Source organism: Anoplopoma fimbria, chromosome 2 (genome assembly GCF_027596085.1).
Source record: "Anoplopoma fimbria isolate UVic2021 breed Golden Eagle Sablefish chromosome 2, Afim_UVic_2022, whole genome shotgun sequence".
NCBI classification, from domain to species: domain Eukaryota; kingdom Metazoa; phylum Chordata; class Actinopteri; order Perciformes; family Anoplopomatidae; genus Anoplopoma; species Anoplopoma fimbria.
The window spans coordinates 24,915,073-24,934,209 of NC_072450.1; the positions used below are offsets into that span (position 1 = coordinate 24,915,073).

A 19,137-nucleotide genomic window follows, 5' to 3' on the forward strand; every position below is an offset into this window, starting at 1 on the left:
ACTTTAGCTTTCACTTTATGTATTTAATTCATTCATTAGAAAGGAATATTCAAAAGTCACTCCTGTTTTCTGGTGTAAATGGACCACATTAATGTCACACTCTTATGACATTAATGTGGTTTTATGGCTGAACCTGGCTGGCGTATGTCACGAACACATGGTTCAGTGCTGTATGTGTTTAATGTGTTTACATAATCTACCATACAGAGATTTACCATTTTCTTGCGATTGAATAGGCCATGTCAGGGTTGCTGGGTTGCCACTGGCAACCATTTAGAAAAATTGGCAACCAATTATTGGCCTTGACTGCAATCACCTTTTTTAACATATACTGCTCAATCCACTGCTGAAGGGCCAAACGATCTGTGGTAGGACTCAGCAGCAAAGTCCAAAAAACATGCATTTGAAAGGGAGAGAACTGACGAATAAACAACCAGTGACCTGGGAAGAGCATGACACCAGCTGCACTACTGGTATTTTACATATCATTCACATTTGGTGACGTATCAGATGCAGCACAAACCACAAAGAATTTTGTTTGCTTACTGTTATAAAGCTTTTGCTTTTGAAAAAACATATTTTCATTTTTTGCAAACAACAGGTGATGCCTTGTTGCCAGTTGAACCCTTCGTGTTTGTAAATTGAAATTGAATTTAACCCTTTTCAGAATCCTCCCCCCCCCACCATTTTTTTGTACCATTTTCCTCTTTATTCTCTCAGTCTCTTTTTGCCTCAGTAACATGTCAGACACAGGACTGACCTCCCCACAGAACACACATGCCCAACATGATAACTGCTGGAACAGAAACAATTATTTTGGATCCATATGCTAAGTTTGTGTTACCGAATCGCTGAATGTCATCTGTCTGAGCAGCTTCCACTGGCAGATCGCATTGGCTATACTTGAGGCATGTGTGCACGTCACCATGCACGCGTATGTGTTTGTGTTCATGGATGCGCACGGGAATCCGTCCACCCGCCCTTGTTTGTGCGCTGGCGGTTCTGTTTCCAGCGCAAGACTCCTAATAGATGCACAGCATATGCCAGACAAAACAGGCCATCTGCCTTATCACTGAGGTAATTGCATTTTTCAAAGTGACAGCGGCCGATGCATAATTCATCATTAGGTAAAGCACAACGATGTCCCACAACCGAGAGTGTCAGCTAGCTTCACTGCAGGTGGGATGAGTGGGGGGGGTTGACCAGCAGCTCACCGAGATAGGGAGATTTTTTTCAGACGCCGAGACAGGATCGTGTTTGGAGGTGATATTTAAAGTAGGAAAGGCTGTCATGCTGCGTGAGTCCGTTGTGTGTGTGTGTGTGTGTGTGGGTGCAGGTAAGTCAGCATGTTAACAGGACAGCCTATTTCTCTCTGCTCTCCCCTCAGGCGTTCTTTCTCCACTCATCTTATTATTTTGTGTTACATCCAACCTCTCCTGCTCTCCCTCTTTTCTGTCTGCTTCCTTCTCAACTCAACCGCTGAATACATTTTGCACAATTTTTTTCTATTTCAACCTTCGTTTCCTTTGTATATTTTTGCCTTTCACAGGCTGTTGAGTCATGTTTTTCGACCAGTCTGCTTTTTTCAGTCTCGCATGCTTCATCACTTTCTCTCTCTGTCTAAGACTACTGCAGACCTGGGTGAGGTACCGGAGTCCTGCTCGGCTAGTTAGGATCAGAGTTTAATATAAGCGGTATCACATGATAACGTGCATCTGCGTTGTGAAACACATCCCCCCAGACCGTGTTAATGGAGTTAAAATCCGGCAATCTGATATCTCCCTAATCAAGCACCATTTTCGTGATATCCCTGACATTTAGAAATATCACAATCCATATGCAAATGATTCAGTCTCCTGGGTTTACAGTTTCCGAGTTCCGATGTTAATTTGCACATTTTAATATGCAATTTAATGCAAATTGCAAAGTACATCTGACATAAAAGTCCTTCATTGAAGGTAAAAACCTGCGTCCCCCTCTGTCTTATTCCTCCAATATCTGCTGTGCTGTAATTATGCATAAGTAGTGCTCTCAGTTATAAGGACCCACCCACAGTGGTCTTCACTTCACTTAGCTCTTTATTTTTGAATGCATTTAAAAATATTGCACGTTACCTGTGGTTTTCAAACTGTGAGGTGTGTTCAACTGTGAGTTGAAGGAGGGGGACACTGGGGGAGGGATGTGAGGAATATATGACTGCATGAGGTGAAAGGGACAGGTGCATGCCAACGAGAAGTAGACATTCAAGTTTTGATCACTGATATGAGCTGCAGCAGTGTCCGTGTCACACAGCTTGTTTCACCCTTTTTGCCCGATTGCTGCAATTTGCTTCAAAATTCATACTCCTTCTTGGAGTCATGAGGGTCCGATTCAGACCGAGCGCTTTTTGGAGTTGCAAAACTCGGGACACTGACGTTTTATTGAAGCCTACAATTTAAAAGAAATAGCGCAACTGGCTGCGATTTAAAAACCATCAAATCACATGTCCTTTGCCTAACTGTTAGTTTGTTATCCAATAGTGTCTCACAGAGAGAATCCAGTATGTCCAGTTAGGCCCATAGAGCGGAAAGAAACCAAGGCGCTCAGCAACGCAAAGGCTTCGGACAAAAAGCTGAAAAGTCTGATCATGGCCTACGTCTCAGTTAAATCTGAACATACAGGCATGTTATGCATATTATTATATTTAGTTTGACTTATGATTTCCGGGATATCATCTCTGTCCATTGCAAATAAATGTCCATAAAGGTTGTAAGAAATCATAGAAAAGAATCCTCCATATAACTGCAGATGCTGCCTGAGAATCATCATGTTCTGAAGTTTTCTTCAGTGTCAAAGTAATCCAGTGATGGTTGTGATTAGCCCACCGCTAATTTAACGGTCTCCATAGCAACAAGATACATCCTGCTAAACTTTCTCAAAGCCCTAAAATTAGTTACATTACTTTACTTTTTCACCTGGCAGATGAGGGAACTCCACCTCAACATGTGGAGTATGCAATGTGACAATTTAGATTTTTGATTTATGATACATGCAGAGTCAACCTTTTCCGGCAGAAATGTATGTTAAAGCAGAGTAAATGCACTCCAACTTCAAGTGGGTTCCAAGCCAGAGTGATATGGGAGGGAGAGATATTAAAGAGAAAAGCGCTTGTTTCAAAATGACTATAATAATACAAAGATGATAGCTTCAGAAATTTGAAAGAAATGTTTTCTGTTTTTTAAAGCATTTATGTATTTTTGCTTTCTTTTAAACCTGGGGTTTTATGGTCTCCCAAAGGACGAGACTTACATCAAATCGCACACATTTCTTCCTCTATTACACCTTTAACACACACATTGTTGCAGAAAGCAAACAGATCTCTATCAGATCTTAGTTTGTAATGAGAAGCAGGCTTCCAGCAGCATCCCACCCTGTGTGTTTGTGTGTGTGCATGTTGTGATTTGCATCGTTATTGGTGCAGTGTTGTACTCTATGAATGCCAATGTGTGGTAATGCATATTTGCACTGTCTCTCGATATTGTCTCGTGGTCTCTCTCTTTCTCTCTCTCTCTCTCTCTTTCTTCTTGTTGTCTTTACCCATTTTCTCCTCTGTTTTCTCTCCATTCCTTGGCCCCGTCCCTCCCGGGCCTCCCCTCTTCTCAGCGCCCTCTGCGTTTCAACCCGTACCTGCAGTGTCCTCCCTCTGAGCAACTCTCAGCCAATCTCCGTCACGCCACGCATTGTCAGCGGGTTTGAAAGATGAACAGAACGGAGGCAGTCAGGATAGGAGGGAGGGAGGAGGGGAGAGAGGGAGGGAGAGAATGATGGTGACTAAAGCGGAGGAGAGATGGACAGAGAAACCGATGCATTAAGACTGAGGAGGGAGTTATAGGGGCGTGAGCTAGTGACAGAGAAGTGAGGAGGACGAGATGAGGACGAGGGGGGAGACGGGTGAAGAAGAGCACAGCAGCAATAAATGAGAGACAGATGAATAGATAGATGAAATAAGGTATTCATGGAGGTGAGGACAGGTGGCACGGAGGGAAGGAACGTTACTGTGTGTGTGTAGCAGAACTGACGGTAAACACCAGAGACAGAATGGAGAGTGACAGCCTCTGCAGGACTGAATTAGCACTCATTCTGTCTCTCTCTCTCTTCCTGTTTCTTTCAGTTATCTCTCCTTACAGTAGCTCTCTCATCTACACATCTACCTACACTGCAGAACATTGGCTGCACTTTGTGCACTAAGTATGTACCTTTTGTTGTCATTACGCCCACACTAATGCAACTAATTAACCTGCAATGCCCATATCTGAATGTAGTGTCTTGAAAACAAAATCACTGTTTTGGTTCCAACCTTCACGATATGTTGTGCACTAGATATTTGCTGCCGCCTGAGGCTGAATGTGCGCTAACTGACGCTCCATTTAGGATTGAGACGGATTAGAGGCTGCATATTGTTTTGGAACAGTTAAAGTATTATAATAGAAACGGGTGGTCACATAGAGAGAGATTTCCTTACTTTCGATCCCTGGCATTGGTGAAATTCCAGAAACACAGGCTTCAACATTTCCCGTAATGCAACTTGATCGTTTTTCTTGATGTTAGACCCAACTTGCCTGACATCTTTTAAACCCTAACTTTTATAACACGGGTAATCTGTTTAAAATATGAAGTAATTAGGCCAAAGTAACCTAAATGACATCATCAGGGTTCATTTCCCAGACTTGAGACAAACAACAGAAGACATTATACCACAGTTTTTACAAGCTGAGTAGTACTCCCCATGGCAGGTAAATGTATCTTTAAGTGTTAAAGTGGTAAGTCAATAGACAAATAGTTAAGAAGTGATAGCTTTCATAATCCAATATTCATTTATTTAGAAAACACTAAAGATTAAATGGTCACAGCTTTCAAAGTACGAGTATTTTCTGGCTTTGATCATTTCATATCATTACAAATTTAATGTCTCCATTTGTTTACTGTTGTTCAGGCAGTATAAGCAAGTTTTAAAACATAACTTCAGGCTCTGAGTGCAAAATTGCATGATGTTTCATTATTACAGTGTGTTCCTCCTTAAAATGACACATGTTAAACTGAAAGAATTCATGATTTTGTATACCACAAATAACCCCTTTTTTTCTGTCCACACACTTTTGTCTTTACAAAGACTTAATATATAAATCAACTAGAAATAGTTCATTTTAAAACTATTGAGACATGATGGTTTTGGTCAACATGTATTGTGATGTTTCAATCCAGATTTTATGCATTTTAAATGTGTGTCTTTATCAGCCATGGGCTTTGATAATATTATAAAATAAAGTTATCTAACTTTTGAAACAAATAGAATTACCTTATGTCTTTACAGACAGCCTGAGGAAGTCAAAATGCCAAATAATAATAATAATAATAATAATAATAATAATAATAATACTTTAATTTTATATAGCGCTTTTCTAGGTACTCAAAGACGCTTTACATAGGGCGAAGACAAACAAAACAAAAAAGAACACAAAGGAGCAAACAAAACAAACAAACAGAACATTTTAGTAAAAAAAGAAAACTGGAGAAGCTGTGCAGAATGAGTCATGTAGTGGAGGGTAGGGAGGGAAAGGGAGCAGGGGTTAGCAGGTGAAGGCGAGTTTGAAGAGGTGGGTTTTGAGGGCTTGTTTGAATGATGATAGGGTGGGAGCCTAACGGATGTGGATGGGGAGGGCGTTCCAGAGGGAGGGTGCAGCAACTGAGAAGGCCCTGTCACCCCAGGTCCGGCGCTTGGTCCTGATGGTCTTCAGAGTGTTTGCGCCGGCGGACCTGAGGCAACGGGTTGGGGCGTGGAGGGGGAGGAGGTCTGAAAGGTAGGGAGGGGCCAGGTTGTTTAGGGCTTTGTAGGTGGTGAGTAATATTTTAAAGTCTATCCTGTATTTGACCGGGAGCCAGTGGAGGTTGCGTAGGACTGGGGTGATGTGTTCATATCGGGTCGAGCGGCAGAGTTCTGAACATATTGGAGTTTATTGAGGATTTTGTTGGGAGAGCCATAGAGGATGCTGTTGCAGTAGTCGAGTCTGGAGGTTATGAGGGCATGGATGAGAATTTCGGTGGTGGCAGAGGACAGGGAGGGCCGGAGGCGTGCAATGTTCCTGAGGTGAAAGAAGGCAGTTTTGGTGATGTGGTTGGCGTGGGGTAGGAAAGAGAGGGTGGGGTCGAGGATGATTCCGAGGTTGCGGACCTGGGTGGAGGGGGTGACGATGGAGCCATCAATGTTGAGAGAGAAGGTCTGGGCTGAGCGGGTTAGGGAGTTAGGGCCGATGATGAGTATTTCAGATTTATTGCAGTTGAGTTTGAGAAAGTTCTGTTGCATCCATGATTTTATATCAGTGAGACAGGTGGTGAGAGTGGAGTGGGTGACTGAGGTGATGGTCTTGGAGGAGAAGTAGAGTTGGGTGTCGTCAGCGTAGCAGTGGAAATGGAGACCATGACGACGGATGATTTGTCCAAGGGGAAGGATGTAAATGATGAAGAGGAGGGGACCAAGCACGGAACCTTGGGGCACACCGTGGGTGACTGGGGAGGTGGAAATAACAAACTTCTTTATCTTTTAGACATATATTTTTTTTTTTTTATTTTTTAATTTTACAGGGCAACATCTTTATAACATTTTTTTTTTTACCAACAAGTTTCAGCTTGTGGCCTTCATCAGGCTCATCGTCAACCACAGACAGTTTCACATGTTTTCTTATATGATTTTAAATATGTAACAGTACAAGAAGGACTTGTTGACTTATTATCTTTAACATCACCTCATCTGTCACGCTTTTTCTCTCTTTCTCTGCCTCGCGCTCAGTTGCCGAGACAGCCACACTCACTTTCTCCTCCTCCCCTGCTTTTTGTACTGTCATTCATCATCAGTGTCATTCGATTTTCCCTTCCACATGGCACAACATCTGTTTGGAGTGTTGCACTTGGCCCGTTGAAAAGTACTCGGAGAAGCAACGCGATGAGAGAAGTCTGGCAGCAGTTTGGCCGCTATGTCTGGTGTCAATTTACGTGCCAACCTCTGAACACAGAGTGCACATGCAGTGTCTTTATGAGATAGCCAAATCTTAAAAAAACTCTGCAGCAAACCGAATATTCAGAGGCTTTATTGTTCTGTGTGTTTTTGTAACACACCAGAGAAAACTGGTTGTATCTACCGTTATTTGTCAGCCATTGTTTTGTTTTGTTTTTCTTCGTTTAGAGCTCTTTCTCACAGACTTGTCATAGCAAGAAAAGCAAAGGTGTAAGTAATAACATTGATGGCGGCCTCGCTCCATTTAGGTGTCGCAGTGAGTCATGACAATGAGCATGCATGCGTCATACCTCGGTCCTGCAACTTGAACCCTTAATTTGAATGAAGTGCTCATTAGAGTTAATAGATGCACCTGTGATCCTTCTGATTTTACATATCCAAATGTCTGCAGTGAAGTTGATCTGAAGCTTGTAAAAAAAAAAAAGTCCAGCATAAAGGAACATCACATCATGTTAGTAATTAATTACTTAAGAGAGTAAACCGGAGGAATGTAATTATTGACATCATCTGATACAGACCTAGATTTGGTCATAATTTACTCATGACACAATCATCAAAAAAAGTCTCAATCCCATTTATAAAACTGAGCGCAACTAGTGTGTAGTAAACAGACATTCAAGTCAAAGAGAGAAAAAGTATCATGTACTGACGACATCCTCCTGGATCCATATTCTTGTACGTGGTTAAAATATATATATTTAATTTTGTCATCCTGATTTTCCATACTGTAATTTTACTTTGGTCTTTCCTAACCACGTGACATCTATTGCACGTCTGTCCGTCATTGATGAGGGATCCCTTCTCTGTTGCTCTTCTTGGGGTTTCTTCCATTTTATTCCCTGTTAAAAGCTTTTTTTTTTTTTTTCTTATCTGAATCAAGGGCCAAAAACAGAGGATGTCAGAGGATGCTGAAGAGTTTGTAAAGCCCCTTTAGGCAAATTTGATATTTATGATATTGGGCTATATCAATAACATTGACTTGATGCATTTCATATTTATTGTTACAATCCAAACTGCTACTAACGAGGATTTCCATTAATGTACCGTCATTATTTCAATTAATTGTTTGGTGTAAAGGCAAATACCAAAGAAATGCCACTCACTTGTGTTTATGCTAGGTTCAGTTCAATTAAAAATACTGTATTCTTCCCTCAAGGGGCAATTCAAGGCAAGCAATACACAAAGGTAATTCATTTACACACATAACAATCTTAAAAAAACAATCATCACCAATGTGTTAGAAAGATATGCACAGGGTTTAATAGCAAGCAACAAAATCCAACACCACAAAGGCACATATTACGCCACAAAACCAAAGCGCACTTATCAGCCTATACACAAAGTAAACACAGCGTTTTCTTGTTCCGTGGCTTCGTTGATGTGAGCACTACTCTGCAGCTCAGATCTCTAGCTGAGCTGATAGCCTTAAATTAATTCAAGCAGTGTCTGCTCTCCTACAGCATCCTCACAATCTTTTGTTCCAGGCTTAATAAAGTTCAAGACCTGCAGACAGGAAACCAACAAGTAGAACACAATGGCAGATGCCAAATCAGTCTACGAACAATTGTTATGTAAAGTGTGTGTGTGTGTGTGTGTGTGTGTGTGTGTGTGTGTGTGTGTGTGTGTGTGTGTGTGTGTGTGTGTGTGTGTGTGTGTGTGTGTGTGTGTGTGTGTGTGTGTGTGTGTGTGTGTGTGTGTGTGTGTGTGTAGTAATCTGAAACTAAACCTGGTGCACTGAGGTGCTTGTGCTTTGAAGAGCTGCTGTTTTGATTTTGTGAGGCTCTGCACCTGTGTTTGTGCATTGGATGAAGCCTGCACGGAATTATGATAATAATAATTAATAGCGAGGAGAATCAGCGGAGAAAAATGATTCTTCAAGTCAACTGGCGTTGTTAAAAGGCATCAAAGAGACGAGCGCCACTTGGATGTGTGTTCGCTCGGAGGAAACAAGCAGGTGTTCCTGTGATCCGGCTCACACGTGAAAAAAAAAAGAAACAGGAACGATTTCTTTGTTTGCCAGAAATTACATTGTGCTCAAAGTCAACTCCAGAGCAGATCCGTGGCATTCTGATAGAGGGAATTGATTAAAAATAGGATGTTTTTTAAGATAACAAAGGGTTCAATCGTCACTCTGTACAAACATTGTTGCGTCTCAGCATAATTCTCTGTGTCTGTTTCTGGCAGATGGTGATGGCTACCAGGACCACCTCCTCCCCGTGTGTCTGGATGCCGCCTGTCAACGCAGTGCCATCTACCTGGCCAAGTCGGGCTCAAAGGAGGTAACATGACACACACACACACACACACACACACACACACACACACACACACACACACACACACACACACACACACACACACACCACACAAGTCATTCTAATGGAGTCGCTTGGTTTTCTACTCCGTAAACCACTTTGTTTACATTTATGACTCTTCTATGAGCTGGACTTTACAGTACTTTTCCTTTCTACAATTCTTTATAACTCCACTATTTTTCTACTCTACTATTTTTTGAACTCTGCTCTGTAAGACTCTGAGACACCGCCGTGTTCTTCGTTACACTCTTCTGATTCTGACACTGTTCTTTCCAGCCGTCCAACTTCTTATTCCATTCTCAGAGGATGCATAGAGACCCAGGTTCACTTTTGGGAGGAGATTATTTGACCTTACCATCCACCCTGACCCCTTCTCCTTTTTGTGACAGTTTCAAAACGTAACGCTACTCTTGCCTTTGCTACTTAGGCCGTGGTTACACTTGTCTTCCCAGATTGGAGCTCAGGTGTGTCAGCGTATGTGGGTCCACACTCGACACTCCAATGCGACCTAACTGATCAGATATATTTTGTTGTGAAAGGAGTTGCTGTAAAACGGTGTATAAACAGATTTGAATTCTTTTTAGTTTTTTTATATATTTTTTACTCTTCCTCCTTGCAAGTATTGGTAGATTTATTTTTTATAGAAGAACAGTTATCAAAGCTCCGTTAATTCGGTGATGTACAACATTTCATTTTTCTATAAAGTCCTCACAATAAGTCCTGCTTCATTTCGCTGCTTACCCTTCTTCCAAAAGTGCTAAAATACTTGTTTTATTGAAGAAAATCCTCCAACAAAGCTCGGCTAATTCGCTGATAAACACACGTTCCTATAAATTCTTTACAAATAAAACCCCTGTTATCATGTTATTTAAAAGCTTTTTATTTTTGAAGCGGCAAGCGTTTGTTTCTGTGTACGATGGCGGTCTATTTCAGGAAGGCATTCAAACACACGGCTTACTGCTTAGAAAGACGTCGGGGGCCGATCCGGCGGGTGTCACTTTGTTTGCTGAGCCATGCGAGATAGAAGTAACAGATAAGCACGCGAATATTCAATCCCATCTGAATAATGCACCACAGCGAATATACACGCACAGAAATGCACACGCACAGTTGCTCATACAGGAACACACACACCACACACACCCACACACACACACACACACACACACACACACACACACACACACACACACACACACACACACACACACACACACACACACACACACACACACACACACACACCACCAACACCACCTACGTAGCATCTTGTGTGATTCTCTTCAGTTACATCCTACCAGTTGGCAGGAGCCCCCACTCTTTCTTTTTCCTTCCTCTGCCACCAGAGAACAAGCTTCCACTTTTTTTTTTCTTTCCCAATCCAAAATAGAAATATTACAGGCTTATCTGCATGTCCGCCCCTACACACACAAGCGTACACACAAAAGACAAAGACACACAGCTGCACACTCCCTGTGGACATGCCTTTTTTTTTTTTTTTTTTTTTTTGTTTGGCTGTCAGCAACAAAAAAAAAAAGAAAAGGGATTGAAGGAAGAAGTGAAAGGGGGTTGTTGAAGGGAGGGGAGGCAGGAAGAGGATTTATCTGCACTGATGGATGAAGTGAACACATGTTGTGTTCTGCGTCGCTATGCGTTTGAGAGACAGTCATCACTGTCTAAGAGAGAGACCGGCGGAGAGGGAAGGCTGAGCGCAGTGAGGAGGAAAGCAGGCTCTCTCTAAGCTTCTATGCTTTCACAGAGTGATGATAATAATGTACGGTAGTTATGATAACTTTCCTCAACAGAAAACCAACGCTCGCGTGCAGTTAGCATGATTATCTGCATCGTCGTATCGATGTCTTCTGCGCATCATAATTTGTGGTGTAAACACACATGAGCCAATGATTTTGAATGATGTTACACCACTGTAGGTGGGTGTGGTGGTGTGTGGCTCCATTACAGCAGATGTCTCCCCTTGAGGAGAGTCTGCACGCTGACAATAATGGAGAAAATGGGGGGAGAGATGGACCAAACAGAAAGGGTAAGAGAGGGAGGAAACAAAAGGGGAGAAGAAGGGATAAAATGGAGAGAAATGGAAAGAAAAGAGAGCTTGATGGAGGACAGGATGGGAATGGAAAAAACAGACTATGGGAGAGATAAAGAGGAGGTGGAGTGAAAGGAAGATCGGAGAAGGAAGAACCGTCATTGTCCCCTCATTGCCACTTTGAGAGCAGAATCCCATCAGAGGGAATGAGAGCGGGAGAAGCAGAAGGAGGAATGGAGAGTGAATAAGACTTGTGATATGTATAAGACATAAGGCGAAGACGTGATGAGATGCCTACGGGTGTGCGCGGAATTCCCGCTGAGCAGAAACTAGTGTGTGTCTGCAGTTCAATCTCCACACGGCAAATCGCTCCTTCCCTTCCTGTGGTCGCAGCCACAGCTCTGCCTCTACATCTACATCAGCTCGGGGCCTTTACTTCACCATATTGAAAGAAACCGCACGGGGCCTCAAACAATCTCTCCACTTCATTCTCTGTCGTTACAGACACACACTGATTACATTTATGGTGCTTTGCCCCTCCCATTTTTCTGCTCCCATGTTCTGTAACACATTTTGTTATTGCTGCAGAGAATATTGTTATTGTGAGCATGTGGGTGTTAACACCTGTCAAGGACATTGTAGCGAAGGAAAGCAAGCCAAAAAGTGACATAGATATCTTTTCATTAGCTATCCAGGTCCTCACCATATGTGTGTATCAAAGACCAGCTCAGTACAGCGCAATCATTTTAAGCCTTGATGAAATGGCTCCACCAATGGAGCGTTGATAACGCGTGTTGATAATCCTCATATATCATGCTCTGATGGGGACAAAGAGTTGACAGGACATGGGGTTGTCCTGCTTTCACTTTGGGAAGCATGCATGCAAAGCAGTTGTACTGCTGCAATAGGCCATTTCCAATTTGAGTTTCCAGAGCACCACGTTGTTGGGTCTCCTTCTAAAAGATCCCCACACTGAGACGTTCCCAGATGAGGTTGTTTCACTGCAGCTTGTTCTATGGGCGAATGCATGCTTTCTTTCAACACACCAACACTCGTTATGCAAATCAATATCTTTTTGTAATCGAAAATGACGATTCCATCAAAGAATCGCCCAATCGCTACAAGTTGATATCACATATATTGTAAAATATATAGTGACATCACCTCTGTGGATAAATTACAGCCCGTTACTCCTGGCATTTCCATGCAATATTAGCAGTAGCTGGCAAATTTCTCTCACAAACAGTGATTTGAATTTGAAATTAGACGTCCAGCCATGGCATTGCCTCCCTTGGAAGCCTAATGTTCGTCAGTTTACCACGAGGTGGACTTGAGTTCGGCGTGATGCCGTTTAGTAGTCTCATTTTTCTTTTCTTAAAAATAAAACACGTAAAAGCTTCTTAATTCACGGGTGGAATATTTACTGACAAATATAATATCGTAGAACAAAACGATTTAAGCTTGTGTTCACCACAGACCTTATTTCAGAAATCTATCCCAAAAACCCACTGACTTTGAGACGAGGGACCCGGGAATTCAAAATGCTCCAACCAGACTCTGTGGATGGCAGGAATTGATTAGCTTTAGGTGTTTTATTACTGTTCTCTTGTGCAACCTTTTGTTGACTGTAGTTTATGGTGTCTGCAGACAAAAACAAAGAAAACTCCAGTGCACCAACTAATGCCCACACTTTCACTGCAGGAGCTCAAACATTGGATCAACAGCACATCTGACGTCTGTCATTTTTATTTTGCAATGTAACATGCTGACGATGATTTGTTCATTTTCTTTTCATATCCTTCTGTGGTGACAAACTGACCTATCTCTATGCCTTTCCCAATGTGTATGTGTGAAGCTTTTTCTCTGAGTGTGGTTAGTCTCTTGTAACACTGCCCATTTACACACATGCACAAATGCAAAACGCACATACACCCCCCCGTGAAGACCGAACCAGCTGCCAACTCTGGCTGCCTAGACGGTGTAAGGGCAGCCAGTGTGAGCTAGACAGCCTCCTCCCAGTCATCCCAGTCCACCGGTCAGACACTGGTCAGAGAGGTGACACTGACAGCAGGTAGCAGTGTCCCCACCCTGCCCAGCTGACACACAGACATATGGTCTCACTCCATCTCTGGCTCTGACTCCAACTGCATTTGGCCAGGGACAAACTATGACCTCATCTACACCTGATAATATAACCAATCTAGGTCTTTTGGATAAGGAAATGTCAATGCAAGGTGTATAGCAATAAACATAGTCAGTCAATGCAAATCAACACAGATACAAGCAGCATCTGATAGATTTGATGGACACATTTTGAGGGTCAGAAATATCATCATGTTATGTGGAATCAACATCACCACTGGAAAGAAAGTCATCACAGTGAGTTGTGACATCTACGTCAATAGTGACGGGGAAACGTTTGGATCTTTTATACTCCATGTGGGTTTCTCCTTGCAGTAAACTGACATTCTCAAAGCTACTAGAATCGCTACATTTTCTCCGCCCATCCGCACGGAACCTTGCAGAGGACCTTGTCTGATGGTGTGTTTTTGTCACTCGCAACCTTCGCGGATGCAGCAAGAATAAATCAAACTTTTCATTTACAGTGTTCGCTTATGTTGACAGTGAATGGACTACCGCCCCCCCAGCTGCATTGTACTCTTAGTTAGACTAGAGTTACATAAGGGGGGGAGGACAGACTTTGGTCTCCGCTGCTGTTATTCGGGTGTTGCAGCAGCTCAACTACATAGAAACCGATAATAAATACACATATTATACAATAAGCATGTTGACAGACTGTGGTCTCCGCTGCTGTTATTCGGGTGTTGCAGCAGCTCAACTACATAGAAACAGATAATAAATACACATATTATACAATAAGCATGTTGACAGACTGTGGTCTCCGCTGTTGTTATGCCATCGGTCTGTCAACATGCTGTTTAAAGTAAACATCATAAATCTGCGTAGAAAGTATAGCAAAAAGACGCTCCTTATCACACAAGAACTTGCCTCATAAAGTTTGCCTCAGTATCAAACATAAACTGTATATAAGAAGAGGACGTAGTCATCATGACGTCACCCATTGGTTTGTAGACTTTCGTTTTAAAGCCTCAAGTTTGTCAATTTGGCCATGGCTATATTGGCTTTTTGAAACCAATGAACGGGCTAGACCATATTTGGACCGTGGAGGGGTGTCGTAGAGATGCCATATATGGCTCTGGAAGGGTAGGGACCTGTCAATCACAAGGTAGTCCAGCCCTAAAGCATCCTCCGCTTTATGGTCTATTTTACTTTACATGGGACCATTATTTACTAAATGAACATCATGATATATTCAACAAAACTTGAAACTAGTGATTGAGACCATAAACTCATGTTTACAATGTTTACTGAGGTAATGAATCAGATGAGAAGTAGGGTCATTTTTTCATAGACTTCTATACAATCTGACTTCTTTTTGTAACCAGAGGAGTCGCCCCCTGCTGATCAGTAGAGAGAATTCAAGTTTAAGACTCTTTCGCATTGGCTTCACTCTCCCGAACAGGAAGTTGCCACCTGATATCAAAGTAATTTAGTGATAACTATATGTACATCCATGGGTACATTGGATACAATGCTAATGGCTAAGTCGGCACAATGGTGCCTGTTTGCCACAGTGTTAACCATTAAATGGGAATGTGGTTGTCTCGGTTTTGTCTGAGGGAGTGGGGCCACAGTGTCAGAGTTTTGAAAACCGCTGAGTTTGAGCCAGTAGCTTAGTTTAAAATAAAGACGTAAAGCCATGAAACCTCACACACAACAGAATCCTTTGGGGGAGTCAAACTAAAATCAATTCAGTCCAATATAGAAAGTCAGTCATTATTAGCATTCATTTCTGCTTTTCTCTGTTTAAATTCTCAAATTTTGTGTTTGTAATCTGATACCTTTAATGGCAGTGAGGGGAAGGATCCCGCATACAAATAGCTTTTTATCAAGCAGCGGGAAAACAATGATATTTGAGGTTGAATATTTCAAACATTATCATTTCCCAAAACACCATCTTAACATATATTTCAGATCCATGATCAACGCCGAGCTTACACTATTTCCCGTGAGTGTACTGCAGCAATACTCATCTAACTTTTACTTTGCCATGTAGTACTCACGTGCTCTTCCCTCCCCACACATACACTGCTCAGTCCCATGCTGTCTTTCATTGCCAGCTCTAATGGGATAAGCATTACAGTCATTATATCGCCAACATCATAAAAGCTATTGCTTCATTACACGCCTTGTTTTTTTTTTTTTTCGTCTGTTGTTTTTGAACATTTTATTGCTTCAGACAGCCTCGTTGTCTTTCGATGTTACAGCACCTCCCCCACATCACCTCGTAAACCCCACCACCACCTCCCACCTCCACCGCAGGCCACCCACATTTTAATTTCTTGGCCTAATGAAGCGGGAGCTCCCTTCGCCAAGTCGAATCAATGGGAATCTGCGAGCGTGCCGTCACTTTTTTCACTTTAGTCATCAGCAAAGCCAGGAGAGCGATTTCATGTCGGGGGTCTGTGTTTGTGCCCCTGCTTGTTTTTATGTGTGTTTCAATATGCTTGCTATGTGTGCGTGCATGCAGAACGCCACAATACGCTTTCTGTACACGGGCTGTGTTTTTCCCACTGCTTGATAAAAACCTATTTGTATGCGGGATCCTTCCCCTCACTGCCATTAAAGGTATCAGATTACCTTGAGAGCAGAAATCCCATCATCGTCTTCATCTCCATTAACTCGGTCATTTTGATCTCTGCGCTAACACACACTCACACACACACACACAAAAGAACACACACACACAGACTCAATTTGGTGTTAATATGTTGACATTTGAACCAGCCAATGTCAGTATGGAGTTATTTAGACTTAGGAGCGCTCAGTTTGACTGGGACGACGGCAGGAGGACGGATTAATCTATAAAGACACGCACTTGACATTATTCAAATAATGTGTTATATTTAGTGATTAAATGTCAAAACTTCCACAGCCCAGAGGAAGGAGGTAACTGCCTCATGATTTATTTAAGGAACCCCTCCGTCAGGCCGGCTATTCATTGTAGCTTCTCAAATAAAAAAGGATTTGATTAGATTAGAACCTTTTAATATCCTCACAGAGGTCCTCTTGATTTCCTCCGAATTCACCGCACAATGCTGCCGAGCAAAGAAAAACAAAACGGGGGGGCGCACATTATTATTTCCCCCATTTGTAAACTACTGATCGTATGACTTCCACTTTTGCTGTTGAGCTTTGTGATACCGTCTGCTAGTTTACCTCAATTACTGTTACTCTTTCTTCATCTGCTTTTGATCCGCCATATGTTCACACAGTATTATCATCACATATCAGTGTCATTAGGTATATGTTTGAGAGACAATCAAGCTTTCTGCCAGGAAACAATATAATGTTTAAATTATAGCAAGACAGCCACGATAATGCAAGACTTGCCTGTTTAATTAATTACTGATATGGAAGGCTTAGTTTTGGACTAATGAATACCACTTGATTAATATATATATATATATATATATATATATATATATATATATATATATATATATATATATATATATATATATATATATATATATATATATATCATATATATATATCATATATATATTAATCAAGTGGTATTCATTAGGATTCCATGTATAAAAATATGCATACTTGTTGTGTGTCTTTTTTAATCTCTTCATTCTAGCTTCTTTTTTTTCTGAGGCTTCAACCTCTGCTCTTCTTTTTATACCGCCTGTAGCCAATAGACATTATTTTATATGTTAGAATCTCATCGGCAGTTAAACCGGCAGCAACCACAGCATCACTGGGGGCGGCTGTGGCTCAGTGGAGAGCAGGGTCGTCCTCCAATCAGAGGATCGGCGGTTCGATCCCTGGCTCCGGCAGTCCATGTCGATGTGTCCTTGGGCAAGACACTTAACCCCGAGTTGCTCCCGAAGGCTGTGCCATCGGTGTATGAATGATTAGATAGATCCTGATGGACAGGTGGCACCTTGCATGGTAGCCCCTGTCATCAGTGTATGAAAGGGTGAATGATTAGTAATGTAAAAGCGCTTTGAGTGGTCGGAAGACTAGAAAAGCGCTATACAAGTACAGTCCATTTACCATCACAGAGCCCACAGATGACTCTCTTAAACCCGACAGACATTCTGATCGCGTTTCCACATTTTTGTTCGCGGTGTTGACTGGATGCCGTTGGTATTCCCCGCGCTCTTCCTCTCCCCTCCTCTAATCAGCGCTAGAAAAGAAGCAACAGACAGTGCACTGATTGCCTCAGGGCCAAAGGCAGCACAGTGGTCTGCTGATAAGGCCGGCGACCGGCGAAGGCCTCACTCCGTCCTCAGAGGGAACGTCACGGCTATGCTGAGCCCAGACCAAAGGAGTCCAGCGTGAAGATAACTCACCAGTGAATTAATTTACCTCGTGGACTAAACCCCCCCAAAAACATTGAGCATGTAGCAGCTTTTGAAAAGGCATCCACCTTTCCCTTGCCCCTGTTTTTTTTTTTGTTTTTTTTAGAGCAGAATAATGGTTCCACCTCTTTAAAATGTGCATGTTTGTGTGTTGGACAGTAAAAAGCCACATTGTGTTTACTGGCAGCAGCCTCTCCGGTGTCTCTCTCTCTCTCTCTCTCTCTCTCTCTCTCTCTCTCTCTCTCTCTTCACTTCTCTCTGCCAGCCACCACACAGTGGTCATTTCCAGCACTCCCATCCACTCTGGAAGGCAACAATCAAGCCAAGCTTTACACCCATATGGCAGGCAGTCGGCCTCTTAAACCGCATCCCAACATCACTCAACGGTCCTTTAATGAGAGCTTGACTGGGCAGTGTTGCATTAAAGCCTCCAGCTCACTCTTATCCTCTGAAAAAATATTCAACCTGGCTTTATCACTCCCCTGCTTTTATGACGCCATCTGCACTGCATGTAGAGGAGCATAATTACTATCATCCTGCACTCACTCCTGCCCACTACAGCCGGTCAGTCCAAGTGTCTCCGTCTCCAAACATACAGGTCTCTACTACACTATTTCTAATTAAGGAGAATAGAAAGTTACTGTAATATAAACGGGGCTGCCTTTCCAAATTAAATGGTAGAAAAAAGTTTTGTGTCTGTTTAGGGCTAAATAGGTAAATAGCTTGGGTTTAAAATCTACAAATATAATACCCAATAATTAAATTGAAGACCACATTTAATACTTAGTCACTTTCTCTCTAGTTATGCAAGTACAACCATTTTTACTACTTGCATAAGTTGGTATAAACAACTTCTTTACATTTGATCAAACAATATTTTCTTTTATTAGGCAAATTAAATAGTACATATGACTTTTAAACTCTGTTGTTTTTTACCAAAAGATGAATGTGAAGAGGAAAGGCAGTAGTGATGTTTTTATTCTAAGTTATTATATAGCAAGAAGCTAAATGAAGATATGAAGGTGGTTTGGGTTTGCTCAATTTGCTCATGTATACTTTTTTGGTATTTTTATTACCATGTTAGACTGTTTTAAAGTTTCCTATTGCAGAAAAAGTTTGATATGAGTGCCTTAGATTTGCTTTCAACACCTGAGCATTAAAACATACACAAAGGAATGATTTGTATTTGAGCAGTTATTATTAGCATTAGCTTTAGCTATGCGTTGCTAATAAACTAGCAACTAAGTGACATTGCCTGTAATAAGGCTGTAT

General features: G+C 41.9%; 1 protein-coding gene across 1 annotated transcript in view; it reads left to right on the forward strand.

Annotated features, from left to right (window-relative positions):
- The window catches only part of itfg1 (integrin alpha FG-GAP repeat containing 1), a 134,702-nt gene that overhangs the window by 40,648 nt on the left and 74,917 nt on the right, over window positions 1-19,137 (forward strand). The window contains exon 9 of the mRNA XM_054610554.1: window positions 9,233-9,327. Within this exon, the coding sequence (XP_054466529.1) occupies window positions 9,233-9,327 (95 nt within the window). The remainder of the gene's footprint in view (window positions 1-9,232; window positions 9,328-19,137) is intronic.